The sequence below is a fragment of the Heterodontus francisci genome, chromosome 5, assembly GCF_036365525.1.
Source record: "Heterodontus francisci isolate sHetFra1 chromosome 5, sHetFra1.hap1, whole genome shotgun sequence".
Taxonomy (NCBI): domain Eukaryota; kingdom Metazoa; phylum Chordata; class Chondrichthyes; order Heterodontiformes; family Heterodontidae; genus Heterodontus; species Heterodontus francisci.
Window position 1 is genome coordinate 17,934,688 of NC_090375.1, and position 22,273 is coordinate 17,956,960.

General features: G+C 42.5%; 1 protein-coding gene across 12 annotated transcripts in view; it reads left to right on the plus strand.

Annotated features, from left to right (window-relative positions):
- Window positions 1–22,273, plus strand: part of LOC137369760 (intermembrane lipid transfer protein VPS13B-like) — a 1,379,747-nt gene that overhangs the window by 312,664 nt on the left and 1,044,810 nt on the right. For 11 of the 12 annotated variants that reach the window (XM_068031175.1, XM_068031176.1, XM_068031177.1 and 8 more), the window contains exons 14-15: window positions 1,144–1,313; window positions 6,525–6,719. In XM_068031175.1, coding sequence (XP_067887276.1) covers window positions 1,144–1,313; window positions 6,525–6,719 — 365 coding nt within the window. Of the gene's footprint in view, window positions 1–1,143; window positions 1,314–2,693; window positions 2,760–6,524; window positions 6,720–22,273 lie in introns of those variants that run through there. The other variant, XM_068031174.1, reaches the window with a different exon arrangement.

The following is a 22,273-nucleotide window of genomic DNA, read 5'->3' on the forward strand; positions in this document are numbered from 1 at the left end:
TCTCTACTCCCCTTCTTGAACAAGGAAAGAGCAAAGGAATGGGTCTCATTGGATAGCTCTTTCAAAGATCTGGCATAAGCACGATGAGCTGAATGGCTTCTTTCTCTGCGTGTGAAACCTGTTTGTAACATTAGCTTTTTAAAAATCATTTATTTTATTACAAGTAGCATGTAGAGGCAGTGGAGAAGGTGCAAAATAGATTTACAAAGATATCAGAACTGAGAGTTTATAACCATTGAAAAAGATTGAACAGGCTGGAGCTCTTTTTTTTCTAGAACAAAGGCTGAGCGGTGATCTGGTTGAGGTCTTGAAAATTCTGTAATGGTTTAATAGACTAACATGTAGAGAAGTTGTTTCCACCTGTCGGGATATCCAAAACTGGTGGTCATAGTTACTAACAGTTACTAGATAGTTACTAATAAATAGAATAGGTAATTCAGGAGAAACTTCTTTCCCCAGAGAGTGGTTAGAAAGTGGAATTTGCTACCTACCACATGATGTAGTTGAGGCAGCTAGCACAGATGCATTCAAGGGGAGGCTAGATAAACACGAGGGAGAAAGGAATAAAAGGTTATGTTGGAGCAGTTAGATGCAGTTGGTGTGAGAGGAGCTCATGTGGAACGTAAACACTGGCATAGACCAGTTAGACTGATTGGCCTGTTTCTATGTTGTAAATTCAATACAAGTGTAAATGATTCTCTTGCCATACTCAAAATTATGCCAGTTGCACTTTTACATTCTGATTTCTGTCATCACTCAACAGCGAGCCCACCTTGGGGAGTACTCTGACAGACCAGACTTAGTTTTGCATAGCTTTCATCTCGGAATAAAAGGAACTATCAATTTAAACTGTAGACCTTGTTTTACAGTACTGTCTGGTTTGCTGGTTCCTGGAAGGTCACAATTTAATTTTTTTTAGTGAGGTTTACCTAAGCATTATTGAGGCATATATTTGTGTCTGAAATGTAATGTTGGATGCTGATCTAGTGTAGTCCCATTACATTCACTGTGCCAGCTTACTGTTTTTAATATATAATTGGTTGAATAATCATTGTCAATATTGTTTGCTTTTCAAAAAGCCTCCAATAATTCTAATAATCGCATTGATGTTCATGCTAATGCTGTCCCTTTGAAATCTTTCAGAAACTGTGGATGAGAACAGAACATTGCCAAGCCAAGAGGAGGTGGCTGCTTTAGAAGAATATATCCCAACAAGATTAACATGTATAACTGTTTTAAAAACCACAATTATAATTACTCTGGCTGAATTCAACCTGCTGGACAATTTACTTCCTATAATTTTAGGTCAAAAGGTAATGGAGCCTCTTTTTTAAAAAATAAGTCTGCAATATCTAAGAAAGGAAGTGCTTTATTTGGGAATATACTTTTGGATTTTTTTCAAATAGTTTGGAAAATTGGAGAACAGAAAATTGTGGTTAACAATTGTTAACTACTCAATGCCACATTGCAGTTTAAAATAAAAATGCATATAAAATTAAAACAATGGCTACATGAAGACCTGCACCAGGGTCACAGCCTTCTGTGATCAAGGGCTGATTATATGTCACTGCTGGTTTCTGGGAGGCACTCAGTCACTGCTTAAAGTGGAATTTGATTGTGAAGGGATGTTCAGCCTTTTCACCTGGCAAATGCTTTGAAATAAAAGCAAAATACTGCGGATGCTGGAAATCTGAAACAGAAACAAGAAATGCTGGAATCACTCAGCAGGTCTGGCAGCATCTGTGGAAAGAGAAGCAGAGTTAACGTTTCGGGTCAGTGACCCTTCTTCGGAACTCAATGCTTTGAAACCTCTGAGGTGTGCTGGACCCGGCAGCCTGTCTTCTGTCGACTGAGATTCCTGAGCTTCCTGCACTGCCTTGCTTCCTTCAGCATTTGTTTTTTAAAAATTGTCAATTCAAACAAGGTCATGGTGGAAGTCTTCGTACCAATGTTTGAATCCCCTATCAATGAATGAAAGAGTGGCAAAATGGATAAATAGGGAAGTGAAGTCATTGACACGAGGAAGAGTGAGATCAGGAAAAACAAAGAAATGGGAAAAGTAAGTAGATAAGTTAGAAATGAACATTGTTATACCAATTAAAAAGATATTAAAAGGCTTAATATGCAGAAGGAGTAAAGGGAATAGAAGAAAATCAAATTGATCAATTTTAAACAGGGAAAAGACTGGTAAAGGAATCAGACAAAAGCAAAATGCTGCGGATGCTGGAAATCTGAAACAAAAACAGAAGATGCTAGAAATACTTAACAGGTCAGGCAGCATCTGTGGAGAGAAAAACAGAGTCAACATTTCAGGTCTCTGTGACCTTTCTCTAGAATTCTGATGCAAAGTCACACAGACCTGAAACGTTAATTCTGTTTTCCTCTCCACAGATGCTGCCTGACCTGTTGTGCATCTCCAGCATTTTCTGTTTTTGCTAAAGGAATGAAAAGTTAGTTTGTACAGAAAGATCAAGGGAAATGGAGTAACACTAAATATGAGCAAAGGAGGATAACATTCATTATTGCAACATTTGGAAATAAACTGGAGGAATGAGAAGCATTTATAATAGAGGAAGATGTGGTTTTAATAGCGCTGACGAAACCTGCCAGCAAACTGGGCCAGAACGTCAAATAACTAGGGTATAATAATTTTAGGAGGGCCAGAATATGTAAGAAAGGAAGAGGCGTGAAAATGTTGGTGAAGGAGGAATACATACTGTAGTAAGGGTCGAGACATATATTCAGACAGAGACGATGAGGTAGGTTTAGAATTTGCTGCCTGGGCATAAAACTGGGTGTGCAGATTGTCTGACCGTTATGGAAACTGTGAGATTTTTAGTGCCATTGATGCCCAGTTATGAGTAACAAAAAATACAGATGCACAGCTCCAGAATAGTGACTATATTTTGATAGGGTTTAAGGTCCATGTAGAGACGGAAGAAGCTACTATAAAAGCAAGGGCAGCGGGTTGGAAAAGGCTCGATTTTCGAAAGATCAGAAATGAGGTTGCTGTGGTCAGTTGGAAAGTGAAATTGCCACACTAGGACAGTAGATTAACATGAGATGCTTTTTAAAAAAAAGGCTGTAAATGTGTAGAATAAATTAATACCATTAAAATAGAAGACTACTTAATGTTTCAGAATGTTAAAGAAACTAAAATTGGGGTTGAGGACAAATGGGTCCTTTGGCATGACAAAAGTGAATAAATGAGAGAATGTGAAAAATAAGGAAAGTTAAAGAAATATATATATAAAAAATGTATATTGAAATGGACAGTAAAGTATTCTCCAAATATCAATTCTCTTATGCGTCCCCCACCCACTTCACCTCACCATTGGCAACTGTGCCTCCAGCTGTCGAAGCCCGAAGTTGTGGAATTCCCTCCCTTAACATCTCCACCTTAACCACCCCTCTCTCTTCCTTGAAAATTCTCCTTAAAGCCTAAATCTTTGATCAAGCACATAATCACCCATCCTGATATCTCATTCTTTGGCTTGGCGTTATCCAGTTCTGGTCACTTGAGAGTCCCCGATTTTAATTTCTTCACTATTGGCAGCCGTGCCTTCAGCCGCCGAGGCCCGAGGCTTTGGCATTCCCTCCCCAGTCCTCTCGCCTCTCTATCTCTATTTCCTCCTTTAAGACGCTCTTTAAACCTACCTCTGACCAATTTTTTTGAACATTTGCCTATTATCCCCTTGTGCGGCTTGGTGTTGCATTTTGTTTGATCATGCTCTTTTTGCAGCGCTATGGGATGTTTTGCTACATTAAAGGTGCTATATAAATGTAAGTTGTTGCTATTGACTTTTGTTTATTTGCACTCCTATGAAGCGCCTTGTATTGTTTTCCTACAATAAAGGTGCTAGTTGTTGTTAACAATGATGCAGCTTGCATTTATATAGCGTCTTTAATGTAGTAAAACATCCTAAGGTGCTGCATAAGAGAATTATCCAACAAATTGTGACACCGAGTCACGTGAAGATATTAGGGCAGATGACCACATGCTTGGTCAAAGAGATAGGTTTTAAGGACAGTCTTAAAGGAGGAAAGAGAGATTTAGGGAGGGAATTCCAGAGCTTAGGGCTGGGCAGCTGAAGGCCAAACTGTCACTGGTGGAATGATTAAGAGCAGGGATGTGCAAGAGGCCAGATTTGGAGGAGTGCAGAGATCTCAGGAGGGTTGCAGGGCTGGAGGAGATCACAGAGATGGGGAGGGGTGAGGATATGGAGAGATTTGAAAACAAGATTGAGAATTTTAAAAGTCGAGGTATTGCTTAACTGGGAGTACAGGACTAATGGGTTAATGGAATTTGGTGCGAGTTTGGTTACGGGCCGCAGAGTTTTGAATGAGCTTAAGTTTATTGAGGGTGAAAGATGGGAGGCCAGCCAGGAATGTGTAGGAATAGTCAAGTCTATTGGTAACAGAGGTTTGGAAGAAGTTTTCAGCAGCAGCTGAGCTGAGGCAGGTCAGAGTTGTGCATTAAAGGTGCTACTCATTGACATTGTGATAGAGGAGTTTTTACATATGATATGGGATCCCTGTGAGGAGAGTAAGTTATCAGAGGGTAAGTGGAAATTCGGAGGAATATTTAACAAGTCCTTCACTTCAGTATTAACAAAAAAGATATTGGGAGGTGATAAATCCTGAATTAGTTAAAAGTATATTGAGAGATATAATAAGTAAAAGCAAAATATAGGAGACATTCGTTACGCGAAAGGACAGCACAGTGCCAGGATCTGATGAGATGCATCCAAGAATGAACAGAGGCCCTAAAAATTATATTTGAGTCAATGTGTGCTGGAGGACTGTAAAGTGGCCAAAGTAATATCAGTTTTTAATCAGGGCTAACCCAGAAAATGATCAACCAATTGATTTTCTGTAAGACCATGAGAAATAGGAGGAGTAGGCCATATGCCTCTTGAGCCTGTTCCACTACTCAGTAAGATCATTGCAATCTTCATCAACTGCACTTTCTTGCCATGTATGGCAAGGAGAATTTTGAAATCATCGACTAAAGATATTAAATATCTAGATAAGGAAATAATTATTTGATACAGCCATCACGGATTTCAGAAAGGAAGATTGCGCTGGATAAACTTTCAGTGCTGTGATAAAGATGGGGAGCAATGTAATGGCTATCATGTACATGAACTTTCAGATAGCTTTTGTTAGGATACCGTATGGACTACTGGAGAAGGTTAAGCGATATGAAATTAAGGGAAGAGTAGCAAATTCACCTAGTATGGCTTGATGATCATTGTCTAATTTTTGTACCTCCATTTTGTATAACACTGAAGCAAAGAACTTGTTGGGCATTCCTGTGAATTTCCACTTACCCTCGATAAACTCACTCTCCTCACAGGAATCCAATATCACATTTAACTCTTCTTTCACAATGGCAGCAACTAACATCTTTAACACCCAACTCCGCCCCTGTCTCAACTCATCTGCTGCTGAACCTCTTATCCTGCCTCTGTTACCTCTAGACTTGACTGTTCCAAAGCTCTCCTAGCCGGCTTCCCATCTTCCACCCTCCATAAACTTAAGCTCATCCAAAACTCTGCGGCCCGTATTGTACCAAGCCCTGTTTACCCATTAACCCTGAGCTCAATGACTTATATTGGCTTCTGATTATGTAATGCTTCGATTTTAAAATTCTCACAATGTGTGAATTCACTGGAGCAGATACGAGGACAGGCTCCCATCACCTAATGGTTTTGGTGCTGTGAAATACTCATTTCTCCACACTGTTTAGAATGGCTTCAGCATCTCAAATTATTTTTTTAATTACTTGTGTTGTTTTTCTTTGAGTCTTCTCCCCACCCTATCCCCAATTTCTGTTGCAGCTTTCTGGGGTCTGCAACTTGTGGCTGTTTTTTATGTACTTGGGAGCCTGTCTGACTGTTTAACTGTGGGGACACACAGTGACCTGCTGTCTTTTCTGCAAATGCACCATTTCTAGCAGGGATCAGTGGGAGCTTTGTAGAACTTTCCTTTACCTAGTTTAGGATTGCACAGGCTAATTTTATGGCAAATTACATCGTATTTTCAACTGATCTGTGCCAGGGTAATGCTCCACACGAGTCTCCTCCCACTCTATTTTTTTCTAATCCTATCAGCATATCCTCCGATTCCTTTCTCCCTCGTGTACTTAACTAGCTTTCCCTTGAATGCATCTATGCTATTCATCCCATCACTACTTGTGGCACTTGAGTTTCACATTCTAACCACTATCCGAGTAAAAAAGTTTCTCCTGAAATTCCTTATTAGATTTGTTAGTAAATGTCATATTTATGACCCGTAGTTTTGGACTCAACCACAAGTGCTCTACTGCTCCTCTGGCTGATGATCAGCTTCTTCAACAAAAGAATGGGGATGGAATCTGGGTCTTTCATAATCTGTATGTGTAGGTACCACACAGCACGTATATGCAACCACAAAGTATGATCTGTGATGAAAGCATTTTTTTCTATTCAAGATGATGCGGAAATTAATTTTCTCAAAAAAAAAACATTTTGTTCCTTCAGAATTCTGTGCCTTACTTAAATGCATCGCATTTTCATCCATTGCGGCCACTACCTGCCTTGAGAATACAGGTGGACAAGGTTACTTTGGAACATTCAGTGCCAATGTATGCTGGGCAACTTGTACCTGCTGTCAGCAGCCTTAACCAACCATCTGATAACTTGCTGCACCACTGCTATGCACACTGTTATGTTAAGGTAAGGTATTCTTTATCAGCTTTTTAAATTACATTCAATTTAAAGATGCTTACTTTTATGATGAAAACTTGGTCTAAACATCAGTTTTTCTTAGTGATATGCCATAAATATTACAAAACATGAGCGAAGGTTATCATGTTTTAGCTCTGTGCTGTTGTATAGCATCGGGGAAAAATAAAGGCTTCTTTAGAATCATAGAATGGTTACAGCACAGAAGGAGGCTGTTTGGCCTGTTGTGTCTGTGCCGGCTGTCTGCAAGAGCAACTCAGTTAGTCCTAATCCCCCGCTCTTTTCCCCTACCCTTGCAAATTTGTTCTCTTGAGATAATTATCCAGTTCCCTTTTGAGAGCCATGATTGAATCTGCCTCTGCCTCACTCTTGGGCAGTGCATTCCAGATCCTAACCACTCACTGCGTAAAAACATTTTTCCTCATCTTGCCTTTGGTTCTTTTGCCATTCACCCTAAGTCAATGTCCTCTGGTTTTCAGCCTTTCCTCCAATGGGAACAGTTTCTCCCTATCTACTCTGTCCAGATCCCTCATGATTTTGAAACCACTATCAAATCTCATCTCGACCTTCTCTTCTGTAAGGAGAACAGCCCCAGCTTCTCCACTGTATCTAACCAAAGTCACTTATCCTGGGAACCCTTCTTGTAAATCATTTCTGCACCCTCTCTAATGCCTTCACATCCTTCCTACAGTGCAGTGTCCAGAATTGGACACTGTTAGCGGGAATGAATCTAGAAGAATCACTTGACACTCAGGTCTGCTCCAATGTCAAACAGTTTATTACGCCAGCGGGGAGCAGGTCACTGGGCTGCCCAGATGCCTCTCCACCGAACAAAGGAAAATCATGCATACTTATACATTTTTCAAACAGTTACTCAGCCCATCCTGGCTGGACATGATCCAATCATAACGGTTATTGATTACATTCTTTTTTCTTTCTTTTCTTCTTTTGGGCCTCCTTATCTCGAGAGACAATGGATACGCGCCTGGAGGTGGTCAGTGGTTTGTGAAGCAGCGCCTGGAGTGGCTATAAAGGCCAATTCTGGAGTGACAGGCTCTTCCACAGGTGCTGCAGAGAAATTTGTTTGTTGGGGCTGTTGCACAGTTGGCTCTCCCCTTGCGCCAACTACTAAGTCTCTTCGACTCGCCACAATTTAGCCCTGTCTTTATGGCTGCCCGCCAGCTCTGGCGAATGCTGGCAACTGACTCCCACGACTTGTGATCAATGTCACACGATTTCATGTCACGTTTGCAGACGTCTTTATAACGGAGACATGGACGGCCGGTGGGTCTGATACCAGTGGCGAGCTCGCTGTACAATGTGTCTTTGGGGATCCTGCCATCTTCCATGCGGCTCACATGGCCAAGCCATCTCAAGCGCCGCTGACTCAGTAGTGTGTATAAGCTGGGGGTGTTGGCCACTTCAAGGACTTCTGTGTTGGAGATATAGTCCTGCCACCTGATGCCAAGTATTTTCCGAAGGCAGCGAAGATGGAATGATTACATACATTACACATATTACCAATTAGATTACTCATTAGGCATCATGTGGCTACGTGATCAGCTCATGCAAGCCCCCGATCATCTTGTGATGTTTCCCAGACCCCCTTATCAACTATCCTTGAGTCTTCACAATGAATCCTTCTACCTTTATCAAGCTTGCATTCCTGATTGCTTCGTGCAGTCTGCAGTTACACAAAGCAACTGTCTTATACACTGATATGAGGGGCCTCCTTGGTCAGACCATTCCCAGGGGTATGACTTAGCCAATCTTGTTCCCACAGTGCCTTGGATGAGCACTCCATTTTGTAACAATATATGGCTATACTTTCAACTTGTATATGAGTGTGTGTGTATATATATATATATATATTTTAACTAGGATTATATGAATCTACTTACTCAAATAACATTTAAACAGTATGATATTTACTGCAGGTGCCTCTGCGCTTGGGAATACCCTACAACAGACACAATACTCCAGTTGCGGCTGAACCAGTGTTTTATAAAGGTTCACCATCGTTTCCTTGCTTTTGTACACTATGCCCCTATTTATAAAGACGAGGATCCCATATGCCTTATTAACCACTTTCTCAAATTGCTCTGCCACCTTCAACGATTTGTGCATATATTCCCCAGGTCCCTCTGCTCCTGCATCCCCTTTAGAATTGTACCCTTTATTTTAGATTGCCTCTCCTCATTCTTCCTAACAAAGTGAATCACTTCACACTTCTCTGCATTGAACTTCATCCATCAACCTGTTTATGTCCTCTTGAAGTTTATCACTATCCTTCTCACAGTTCAAATTTTGTATCATGTACAAATCTTGAAATTGTGCCCTGCACACCCAAGTCTAGATCATCAATACAGATTAAGGAAAACTGTCTGCTTGAACCAACCCCTAGGGATCCCCACGGTATACTTTCCTCCAGTTCGAAAAACCCAACTATTCACCACTACTCTCTGTGTCCTGTCACTCAGCCACCTTTGTATCCATGCTGCTACTGTCCCTTTTATTCCATGGGCTTTAACTTTGATGAGAAACCTGTTATGTGGCACTTTATCAAATCCCTTTTGGAAGTCCATGTACATCTCATCAAAAAAACTAAATCAAGTTAGATAAGCATGATTTGCCTTTGACAAATCTGTGCTGGCTTTCCTTAATATATGTCCATATCTGTCCAGGTCTGGGCACCACATTTCAGGAAAGATGTGAAGGCATTGGAGAGAATTTTTAAAAATTCTTTCTTGGGATGTGGGCGTCACTGGCAAGGCTAGCATTTGTTGCCCATCCCTAATTGCTCTTGACAACTGAATGGCTTGCTAGGCCATTTCAGAGGGCATTTAAGAGTCATAGAGTTATACAGCACAGAAAGAGGCCCTTCAGCCCATCGTGTCTATGCCGGCCATCAAGCACCTAACTATTCTAATCCCATTTTCCATCACTTGGCCCGTAGCCTTGTATGCTGTGGCATTTCAAGTGTTCATCTAAATACTTTTTAAATGTTGTGAGGGTTCCTGCCTCTCCCACCTCTTCAGGCAGTGCGTTCCAGATTCCAACCACCCTCTGGGTGAAAAAAGTTTTCCTCAAATCTCCTCTAAACCTCCTTCACCTTTCTTTAAATCTATATCCCCTGGTTATTGACCCCTCCGCTAAGGGAAAAAGTTTCTTCCTGTCTAACCTATCAATGCCCCTCATAATTTTGTATACCTCAATCGTGTCCCCCTTCAGCCTTCTCCGTTCTAAGGAAAGCAACCCTAGCCTTTTCAGTCTCTCTTCATTGCTGAAATGCTCCTGCCTAGGCAACATCCTGGTGAATCTCCTCTGCACCCTCTCCAGTGCAATCACATCCTTCCTATAGTGTGGTGCCCAGAACTGTATACAGTACTCCAGCTGTGGCCTAACTAGCATTTTATACAGCTCCATCATAACCTCCCTGCTCTTATATTCTATGCCTCGGCTAATAAAGGCGTATCCCATATGCCTTCCTAACCACCTTATCTACCTGTGCTGCTGCCTTCAGTGATCTATGGACAAGTACACCATGGTCCCTCTGACCTTCTGTACTTCCTAGGGTCCAACCATCCATTGTATATTCCCTTGCCTTGTTAGTCCTCCCAAAATGCATCACCTCATACTTCTCAGGATTAAATTCCATTTGCCACTGCTCCGCCCATCTTACCAGCCCATCTATATCGTCCTGTAATCTAAGGCTTTCCTCCTCACGATTTACGACACCACCAATTTTCATGTCATCTGCGAACTTACTTATCATACCTCCTATATTCATGAAAAGAGTGCAGAAAAGATTCACGAGAATGGTTCCAGGGATGGGGAACCTAAGTTACGTGAATAGATTGGAGAAGAGAAGGTTGAGAGGAGATTTTATAGAGGTTGTTAAGACTGAGGCGGGAGGATTGCACTGTCTTTTCTAGCTCCACTTCTCCACAGGTCAGAACATATATTTAAATGTTCACCCAGTTACCGATACGGTCAATCATCTACTCTACTCTATCCCAGAATAAAATACACCAACCAGGTTTCTTTAAACAACAGACTTATCAGTTTATTATGAAACAAGACTTATTCAGTAAAGAAGAAAAGCATTAACATAGAACATAGAAAAATACAGCACAGAACAGGCCCTTCGGCCCACGATGTTGTGCCGATCCTTTGTCCTCTGTCAAGGACAATTTAATCTATACCCCATCATTCTCCTTTATCCATATACCTATCTAAAAGCCGTTTGAAAGTCCCTAGAGTTTCTGACTCAACAACTTCCCCAGGCAAGGCATTCCATGCCCCGACCACTCTCTGGGTAAAGAACCTTCCCCTGACATCCCCCTTATATCTCCCACCCTTCACCTTAAATTTATGACCCCTTGTAACGCTTTGCTCCACCCGGGGAAAAAGTTTCTGACTGTCTACCCTATCTATTCCCCTGATCATCTTATAAACCTCTATCATGTCACCCCTCATCCTTCTCCGTTCTAATGAGAAGAGGCCTAGAATGTTCAGCCTTTCCTCGTAAGACTTATTCTCCATTCCAGGCAACATCCTGGTAAATCTCCTCTGCACCCTCTCCAAGGCTTCCACATCCTTCCTAAAATGAGGCGACCAGAACTGCACACAGTACTCCAAATGAGGCCTTACCAAGGTCCTGTACAGCTGCATCATCACCTCACGGCTCTTAAATTCAATCCCTCTGCTAATGAACGCTAACACCCCATATGCCGCCTTCACAGCCCTATCCACTTGAGTTGCAACTTTCAACGATCTGTGCACATAGACCCCAAGGTCTCTCTGCTCCTCCACATGCCCAAGAACCCTACCGTTAACCCAGTATTTTGCATTCGTGTTTGTCCTTCCAAAATGGACGACCTCACACTTTTCAGGGTTAAACTCCATCTGCCACTTTTCAGCCCAGCACTGCAACCTATCCAAGTCCCTTTGCAGACGACAATAGCCCTCCTCGGTATCCACAACTCCACCAACCTTTGTATCATCTGCAAATTTACTGACCCACCCTTCGACTTCCTCATCCAAGTCGTTAATAAAAATCACAAACAGGAGAGGACCCAGAACTGATCCCTGCGGCACGCCACTGGTAACTGGGCTCCAGGCTGAGTATTTACCATCTAAGACCACTCTCTGCCTTCTATCAGTTAGCCAATTCTTAATCCAACTGGCCACATTCCCCACTATCCCATGCCTCCTGACTTTCTCCATAAGTCTACCATGGGGGACCTTATCAAATGCCTTACTAAAATCCATGTACACCACATCCACTGGTTTACCCTCATCCACTTGCATTGCACAGATTGGAAAAATTAAAGTTCCCCTTTGGAGAGCCAGCGCAGTCACGATAGGCCGAATGGTCTTTGCTGTAACCATTCTGTGATGCTGTGACTGTTAATTGTGACCCAGATTATCGTTTCTAAAAGCTTTTGCATTGCCAAGATTAAACTGACTGGCCTGTAGTTGCTGGGCTTATCCTTAGACTGTTTTTGAACGAGGGGGTAACTTTTGCAACCCTCCCATCGTCTGGCATCACCGCTGTATCTAAGGAGGATTGGAAGATTTTGGCCAGTGCCTCTGCAGTTTCCACCCTCTCCTCAGTATCTTTGGATGCATCTCATCTGGACCTGGTGACTTATCAGCTTTAAATATAAGTCAGCCTTTCTAAGACTTCCTCTTTTATCAATTTTTAGATCATCCAGTGTCTTAACTACCTCCTATTTTACTATGACTGACAGCATGTTCTTAATTCATAAAGACAGATGCAAAGTATTCATTTAGTCCCTCAGCCATGTCCTCTACCTCTACGCGTAAATCCTGTTTTTGGATCCCTTATTGGCCCCATTCCTTCTTTTACAGCCCTTTTACTTTTTATATTCCTATAGAAGCCTTTTGGATTCTCTGACTGTCCTGTAATGTAACCTGTTTAATGCTGTATCATTGTCATAGTGCAAAAATATCATTGATGACAAATGTAAAATGGACCAAAAATATTATGGTATCCCAGTCAACATAGCTTTTCATATTTAATTTATTGCTTCACAGTGGTTGGACATTTTAAGCACTGAGCTAGCTGAGTCACCTGGACTTTATTCAACTTCAGTCTTAGATCAGCTGCACTGATGGAGTTAATGGGTCTCTTTTCCTTGTGAAATACTGATAAATAGATAGGATTTTACCACTTTTCCTCTCATTTTATCCAGCCCCCTTTGTCCTACTTCAACCTTTCCTTTTCTTAATCTGAGAGTTAGAAAGGCCATTTTGTATGGGTGAAAATTTCTTATGGATGTGGAATACAGTGCAGGGAACGTATTCTGATTCCAAGTTCCACACCACTTTAAATCTTTTTTTTTTGTTTGTTCAATTGTGTTTGCTTTTTCTTGGTGCCCTGCAACAGTCTTGTTGCCTATTGCTGCAGAAAAGAATGGAAATTGTATAATAGTCGCTTTTAACCTCTTGTAAACATTCCGCCATTGCATTCTGAAGGGCACATGCTTAGCTGCAATGAGGTACTTTGGGAAGAAACAAAGAAAATTTCCCAATGGTTTTGCTTCAGTGAGCCACTTGTTATGAATTGGTGGTGGCAGCAGGCGGTGTGAGGGACGCCTTTGTTGTTTAATTTTGTCAAAACACATGGGTACAGTGATGTAATTACATATTATATATGCTTTGTCATAATGACAAACTATTTGGCTCATTTACCAGGCATAAAGGGAAGCCTTTTCCCCCCTGCTGGCTTTTCCTTTAATTTTATTTGCTTGTTGCTCCTTATATTCTGAAAGTGGTGATTCATACAGTGGGTACAATTGAATAGCTGTTGTTGCCATTGAGTAGCTTGTTTAAGTGCTGTTCCCTGTTTTAGTAGTTATTGCTGCTCAGCAGGAACCATTGACTTCAGGTGAAGAGCGGTAAAGGATGACTCAAATCCTTAGCTTTATAAACAGACGCATAGAGTCCAAAAGCAAGGAAGTGATGCTAAAACATTCATAAATTACTCGTCAGATCCCAGCTGGACTGTTGGGCTGAATCGGCCGCTGGTGAAAAAAATGGCAGGCCGCCAGCAGGGGCCCCATGTCGCAGAGCCACCGCAATCTTGCATGCGACAGCTCATTTAAATAGCTGGGGAGGGCCCCCCTCCCCCCCCCCCCCCCCCACCCCAATTATGTGGAGGGGGCAGGCTGTACCATCCCCGGCAATGGTGTTAGCTGCCTGTGGGCAGGAGCTGACACCATTTTTAAGGGCAGCTAGCCCCATCGGCTAATTTAAATATTTAAAGCAAAAGTGAATAAAAAAAACATTTCTTTTGCCCCTCTCCCACCCTGCCAATAGCAATTAAATTAATTATTTGCTCTTTCCCCCTCCCAAAACACTTAGCTTTACCATCTGATCTCCACCCCCCCCCCCCCACAACTGCACAAACTTTCACCGATGACCTTCCCACCATCCCCTATACCCATGACGTTAATTTGACCCTCTTCCCCCGCCCCCACACTGACAAACTTAGCTCCTCCCCCACCCCCACAAATGTGGCACCTCGTTTCCCTGGAGGGGGATCCGAAGGCGTGCGAGTGCTGGCTACCAGGCCGAAGATCGCAAAGGGACATGATGCGGCGATGTGAAGTTCATTCATACAGTTATTTTAATATTCAAATTGGGGTCCCATCGCCCAGTGTGGCTGGCACGAGGCCTCGCCTCTGCCAGCAATATTGGGCCGAGCCCTCCTGGCATCGGCGTGCATGGCGGTCCTCTCCTGGAGGCATCTACAGGCATTCTCCCCCCCACCCCCCGTCATGGAACCCAACGCCTGGGGGAGAAGAAAATCCAGCCCAGTGTGTCCAATTCTGGGCATACACTTTAGAGAAGATGTCAAGGGCTTAGAAAGGATGCAGAGGAGATTTACCAGAATGGTAGCGGGGATGAGGGACTTCAATTATGTAGAGACTAGAGAAGCTGGGATTGTTCTCCTTAAATTTTAAAATTTAATACAGACGTTGAATGTCATGAAGGGCTTTGATAGATAAATCAGGAGAAACTTTTTCCAGTGGCAAAAAGGTCAGTAACCTGAGGACTCTGATTTAAAGTAATTGGCAAAAGAACCAGAGCTAAAATGAAAGGATGGTGGAAGCAGATTCGATACTAACTTTCCAAAGGGAATTGGATAAGTACTTCAGGGAAACATTTGCAAGGCTGTGGGGAAAGGGCGATGGATTGGGACTAATTGGATAGCTGGCACAGGCGCGATGGGCGGAATGGCTTCCTTCTGTGCTGTCTCATTCTATGATTCTTTGAAATTGGCAGTTGTGACTTGTATAAGAATCACGCCACTGAGCCATTCTAGACAATGCCCTCTTTTGACATTCATATTATTAGCATGTTTTTTAGCTTGAATAATTCTATGGGGATTCTGATGCCAGACTTATTTGAAAAACCTATGGTTTTCATTGTACACGTGCAAGCAATTGCATTTTTGAGTTACAGCCTAATGAGAATTGTGACCAAGTTTCAGGAAATGTTTGAAAGTGGGTCTTGTATGTTTGCTTTCCAGCTTTTCTTTCAGTTTCAGAGGTGGTGCAAGTAATAATAGAGTACCAATGAAACACCACATTTAGTATTACAGCTTTTCTGATCAAAGTATTTAGGTTAGTACAGAATTCTTAATTGATAGAATAAATGAAGCCCATTATATTTTTAATCTTTGATCTGTTGGCTTCTCAGTTACTGAAGATTGTTTTAAGATTGAAAATCTGTCCTGCGAATGTTTTGTTTATCTGAAAGTATCGCATCATTATTTAAACACATTTTGGCTGAATATTTATTTAAACATTTCTTCATGGAAAGCGAGCGGTTTAGCTACTGCTGTTTTGCATTTAATAGGAGGGATGCATTCTGTGTTCATTGAGACATGTGCATCTTTCATTGGGTGTGAGGTAATGGTCCAGATTGGAATGTATTTCCATTGGTTACTCTTTTAAATATTTTTGGCGAATATGTTTGCCGGTGACATATTTGATAGAGCCAGCTGAGAAGACTTATTGAACTTGACTCTTCTGAGGGAGCTGAATTAACTGTTTCAACCAAGGTGGGAGGAGTGCACAATCTTTTCTAGTTCCACTTCTCCACACGTCACAACATATATTTAAATGTTTACCCAGTTACCAATACAGCAATCATATAGTCTATTTTGTATCCCAGAATAAAATACACCAACCAGGTTTCTTTAATAAACAACAAAACTATCAGTTTATTACGAAGCAAGACTTATCCAGTAACAAAGCAAAGCATTAATGCATAGATTGAAATATGAAAGTTCCCTTTTTAAATTCCCCAATTACACTCACACGCATACTAGGAGAAATGTGGCATCATGGTTTTCCGCCAGCACACACTTGAATCGCAGGATTATTTTTGCCATTTTCTCAGGATTTCACCAGGGATTTTAGCTCGCCCACACTGGATCTTTGCAGGATTTCTTCAAAGAGCTAGAGATGGAGGTGAGCTGGGTGGTTCCTTTTTCCTTGGCAGGAAAACACCAACGGTCCTCAAACAGTTCACAGCCAACTAAACGGAAAACAATGTCCAAACCCCAGAGTGTTGACCTCCTGACCTCCATAAACCTTGACATGTGGCTTCTCTGTAACCATTTTTCCCTGGGTCACCAAGGGTTCTGTTGTTTACTGAGCCCAAAGTGCATGACTTCCAGCACAGGTGGTTTTTCAAACAAGATCTCAGGTGTCCTTTTGGTGAACTTGGTAAAAAAAAAAATCCATGGATCCTTTTCATTTTTGAGACAAGTCCTGAAAAAAACCATAAAACAAGGAAGCACTTTCGTAACATAACAAGAGCACAGTGACCCTTTAATTGTGTACGGAATCGAGGCATTAGTACTATTGTGAAAACACTCCAAAACTGTTTTCCTAATGGTCAGTGCTCACATTAGAAGCAAAAATATTAACAGAATCTACTAAAATAGTCAAGAGACGGAACTGCTGGCGATCATTTTTAATAGTGCAGGTTATACAGCACAGAAATTAGCCATTCAGTCCAAACAGTCAATACTGACATTTATGATCCACTCGCGTCCCTCTCCCGTCTTTCTTCATCTAACTATCAGCATAATCCTCTTCTCCCATGTACTTGTCTAGCCTTAAGCATCGTGCGCTAACCATCTGAGATAAATCGTGAGCATGTACTTAAAGCTTCAAAGTGTGAAAGGAATGCTGTTGATGAGATTTCCACTTGCTCATCAATCTTCATCCTTTGCACATCATAGGAACTTGATCAATCATAACTGGTTCTGGTGGGACCCATACACGTGAGCTTCCCGCCCTAAAAACTGGATTATAGAAACCAAAACAGAACGCAATGGAACTACTCAGCAGGTTAAGCAGCATCTGTGGAGAGAGAAGAGTAGTTAACGTTTCAGGTCTGTGACCTTTCATCAGAACTGGCCAACGTTAGAAAAGAATTAGGTTTTAAGCAAGTGAAGTTGGGGTGGGGGGGTGGTGCTTTGATGGGGAAGAGAACAAAAGGGAAGGTGTGTGATAGGATAGAGAGCAGGAGAGATTAAATAACAAAGCTGTCATTGGACAAAGGCAAAGAGCGTGTTAATGCTTGTGGTGAAAGACAAAGCATTAGTCCAGAGAGAGTGTTAATGGCAGAACATTGAGCAGCTCTGTCCACATGGAAAAACAGGCACATGGTTTAAAAAAAATATAAAAGAAGGCCAGTCATGCTCTGAAATTCTTGAATTTAAGGTTGAGTCTGCAAGATTCTAGAGTGCCTAATCGAAAGATCAGGTGCTACTCTTCGAGCTTGCGTTGATGTTCACTGGAACACCGCAGCAGGCCAAGGACAGACATGTGGGCATGAGAGGAGGGGGGTGTGTTGAAATGGCAATCAACTGGAAGCTCAGGGTCATGCTTAGGGACTGAGTGGAGGTGTTCTGCAAGGCGGTCACCCAATCTGCGTTTGGTCTCCCCAATGTAGAGGCAACCACATAGTGAACAGCGAATACAGTATACTAAAGTGAGGAAAGTACAAGTAAATCGCTGCTTCACCTGGAAGGAGTGTTTGGGGCCTTGGATGGTGAGGAGAAAGTACGTAAAATGGCAGATATTACACCTCCTGCGATTGCATGGGAAGGTACCGTGGGAAGGGGACGATGTGTCGGGGGTAATGGAGGAGTGGACCAGGGTGTCGAGGAGGAAATGGTCCCTTCGGAGTGCTGACAGGAGAGGGGAAGGGAAGATATGTTTGGAGGTGGCGGAAATGGTGGAGGATGATCCTTTAGATGTGTAGGCTGGTGGGGTGGAAAGTGAGGACAAGGGGAGGGAGGGAAAGGAGTGAGGGAAGTAAGTTGGGCACAGTCAAGGGTTCTGTCAACGACAGTGGGAGGGAATCCTCGGTTGAGGAAAAAGGAAGACATGTCAGATGGATCATCAGAACAGATGCGTGCGTCGGAGACGGAGAAACTGGGAGAATGGGATGGGAATCCTGATCGAAAACAGGTGTGAGGAAGTGTAGTCAAGGTAGCCGTGGGAGTCGGTGGGCTGATAATGAATATTAGTAGACAGCGTTTCCCCCGAGATGGAGACAGAGAAGTCGAGGAAGGGAAGTGTTGTAGATAGACCATGTAAGAACAAAGAACAAAGAAAATTACAGCACAGGAACAGGCCCTTCGGCCCTGCAAGCCTGCGCCGATCCAGATCCTCTATCTAAACATGTTGCCAATTTTCTAAGGGTCTGTATCTCTTTGCTTCCTGCCCATTCATGTATCTGTCTAGATACATCTTAAAAGACGCTATTGTGCCCGTGTCTACCACCTCCGCTGGCAACGCGTTCCAGGCACCCACCACCCTCTGCGTAAAGAACTTTCCACGCATATCCCCCCTAAACTTTTCCCCTCTCACTTTGAACTCGTGACCCCATGTAATTGAATCCCCCACTCTGGGAAAAAGCTTCTTGCTATCCACCCTGTCTATACCTCTCATGATTTTGTACACCTCAATCAGGTCCCCCCTCAACCTCCGTCTTTCTAATGAAAATAATCCTAATCTACTCAACCTCTCTTCATAGCTAGCGCCCTCCATACCAGGCAATATCCTGGTGAGCCTCCTCTGCACCCTCTCCAAAGCATCTACATCCTTTTGGTAATGTGGCAACCAGAACTGCACGCAGTATTCCAAATGTGGCCGAACCAAAGTCTTATACAACTGTAACATGACCTGCCAACCCTTGTACTCAATACCCCGTCCAATGAAGGAAAGCATGCCGTATGCCTTCTTGACCACTCTATTGACCTGCGTTGCCACCTTCAGGGAACAATGGACCTGAACACCCAAATCTCTCTGTACATCAATTTTCCCCAGGACTTTTCCATTTACTGTATAGTTCACTCTTGAATTTGATCTTCCAAAATGCATCACCTCGCATTTGCCCTGATTGAACTCCATCTGCCATTTCTCTGCCCAACTCTCCAATCTATCTATATTCTGCTGTATTCTCCCCTTCACTATCTGCTACTCCACCAATCTTAGTGTCGTCTGCAAACTTGCTAATCAGACCACCTATACTTTCCTCCAAATCATTTATGTATATCACAAACAACAGTGGCCCCAGCACGGATCCCTGTGGAACACCACTGGTCACACGTCTCCATTTTGAGAAACTCCCTTCCACTGCTACTCTCTGTCTCCTGTTGCCCAGCCAGTTCTTTATCCATCTAGCTAGTACACCCTGGACCCCATGCGACTTCACTTTCTCCATCAGCCTACCATGGAGAACCTTATCAAACGCCTTACTGAAGTCCATGTATATGACATCTGCAGCCCTTCCCTCATCAATCAACTTTGTCACTTCCTCAAAGAATTCTATTAAGTTGGTAAGACATGACCTTCCCTGCACAAAACCATGCTGCCTATCACTGATAAGCCCATTTTCTTCCAAATGGGAATAGATCCTATCCCTCAGTATCTTCTCCAGCAGCTTCCCTACCACTGACGTCAGGCTCACCGGTCTATAATTACTTGGATTTTCCCTGCTACCCTTCTTAAACAAGGGGACAACATTAGCAATTCTCCAGTCCTCCGGTGAGTCTTGGGAATAGATAATGGAAAACAAGGAAATGCGGAGGCGTTGAACAAGTATTTTGTGTTTGTTTTTACTGTAGACTTAGAAAACCTTGAAAATCAAGAGGTGAAAGGGAGGGAGGAACTTAAAACAATCACCATCGCCAGGGAAAAGATACTGAGAAAACAATTGGACCTAAAGGCTAACAAGTCCCCAGGCCCAGATGGCCTGCATCTTAGGGTCTTAAAATAAGTGGCTGCAGAGATAGTCGAGGTTTTGGTTATAATCTTCCAAAACACCTTAGAAAGGTGCCAGTGGATTGGAAAATAGGCAAATGTAACACTTCAAGAAAGGAGGGACAGAAAGCAGGAAACGATAGGACTGTTAGCCTAACATCTGTCATAGGGAAATTACTAGAATCCATTATTAAGGAGGTGAAAGTAGGATACGTAGAAGATCATAATGGGATCAGACAGAGTCAACATGGCTTTGTGGAAGGGAACTCATGTTTAACTAATTTATTAGAGTTCTGTGAGGAAGTAACAAGCAAGGTGGATAAAGGGGGAACCTGTAGCTGCAGTATACTTCGATTTCCGAAAGGCATTTGATAAGGTGCCGCATCAAAAGTTACTACACAAGTTAAAGCACCTGGTACAGGGAGTAACATATTAGCATGGATAAAGGATTGGTCAGCTAACAGGAAGCAGAGAGTAGGGATAAAGTGGTCTTTTCAGGTTGGCAAGCTGTAACTAGAAGAATGCCACAGAGATCAGTGCTGGAGCTTCAACTATTTATATTTATTTAAATGACTTGGATGAAGGGACTGAATGTATGGTAGCTAAATTTGCCAATGACACCAAGATAGGAAGAAAAGTAAGTTGTCAAGAGGAGGTAGAGTCTACAAAACTATATAGATAGGTTAAGTTAGTGGGCAAAAGTTTGACAGATCGAGTATAATGTAGGAAAATGAATACTGTTTAATGGTGAGAGATTGCAGATGGATCTGGGTGTCCTGTTACATGAGTCACAAAAGGTTAGTATGCAGGTACAGCAAGTGATTAGGAAGGCAAATGGAATGTTGGCGTTTATTGCAAGGGGAATCAAGTATAAAAGTAGGGATGTTTTACTGCAGCTGTACAGGACCTTGGTGAGACTACATCTGATGTACTGTGTACAGTTTTAGTCTCCTTATTTGAAAACGGATATAATTTCATTAGCTGTTCAGCAAAGGTTCACTCAACTAATTCTGGGGATGAAGGGCTTATCTTATGAAGGAAAGTTAAACAGGTTGGGCCTATACCCGTTGGAGTTTAGAAGAATGAGAGGTGATCTTATTGAAACATATATGATCCTGAGGGGATTTGATAATGTGGATACCGGGAGGATGTTTCCTGTTGTGGGGGAAACTAGAACTAAGCAACACAGTTTAAGAATAAGGCAGAGGTGAGGAGAAATTTTTTTTCTCACAGGGACATTAGTCTGTGGAATTCTGTTCCCCAGAAAGCAGTGGCGGCAAGATCGTTGCATTTATTCAAGGCTATATTAGATAGATTTTTGATTGACAAGGGAGTCAAGGGTTATGGGGGGCAGACAGGAAAGTGGAGTTGAGACACAACTGGATCGGCCATGATCTTATCGAATGGCAGAGCAGGCTTGAAAGGCTGAATGGCCTACTCCTGCTCCGAAGTCCTATCTTCCTCCAAGGCGCAAATGAGGAGTCTCATGGAATATTCTCCATTTGCCTATATGAGCGTAGCTCCAACAACACTTGAGAAACCTCACACCATCCAAGACTAAGCAGCCGCTTGATCGGCACCCCATCCATCATCTGAAATGTTCACTCCCTCCACCAGTCTGCAGTGACAGCAATGTGTACCATCTATAATATGCACTACAGCAATTCACCAAGCCTCCTTCGACTGCACTTTCCAAACCCGTGACCTCTGTCATCTAGAAGAACAAGGGTAGCAGATGCGTGGTAACACCACCACCTGAACGTTCCCCTCCAAGTCACACATTGTCCTGACTTATAACTATATTGCCATTCCTTCACTGCCGCTGGATCAAAATGATGGAACTTCCTTCCTAACAGCACTATGGGTGTACTTACATAAGGACCGCAGCAGTTCAAGGCGGCAGCTCACCACCATCTTCTCAAGGGCAACTATGGATGGGCAATAAACGCTAGTGTTGTCAGCGATGCTCATCTGCCAAGATAGAAATTAAAAATGAAATATGGTCATCCTGCATGGTATGTTTATCTGCAAATGTTTTTCCCCAGAAAAACATCCAACAAAATGAACTATTCTGTTGGCACTAGTTCTAAACATGTCAATAACTCACTGAAGTAATCAGCACATTTAAGACTCAGCAGAGTATTGTGGAAGCATTGTCTTAACTCAATAGGGTGTAACTGTATTAGTTTTGGCACTTCCTCAAGGTATTGCCAAAACCAGGAA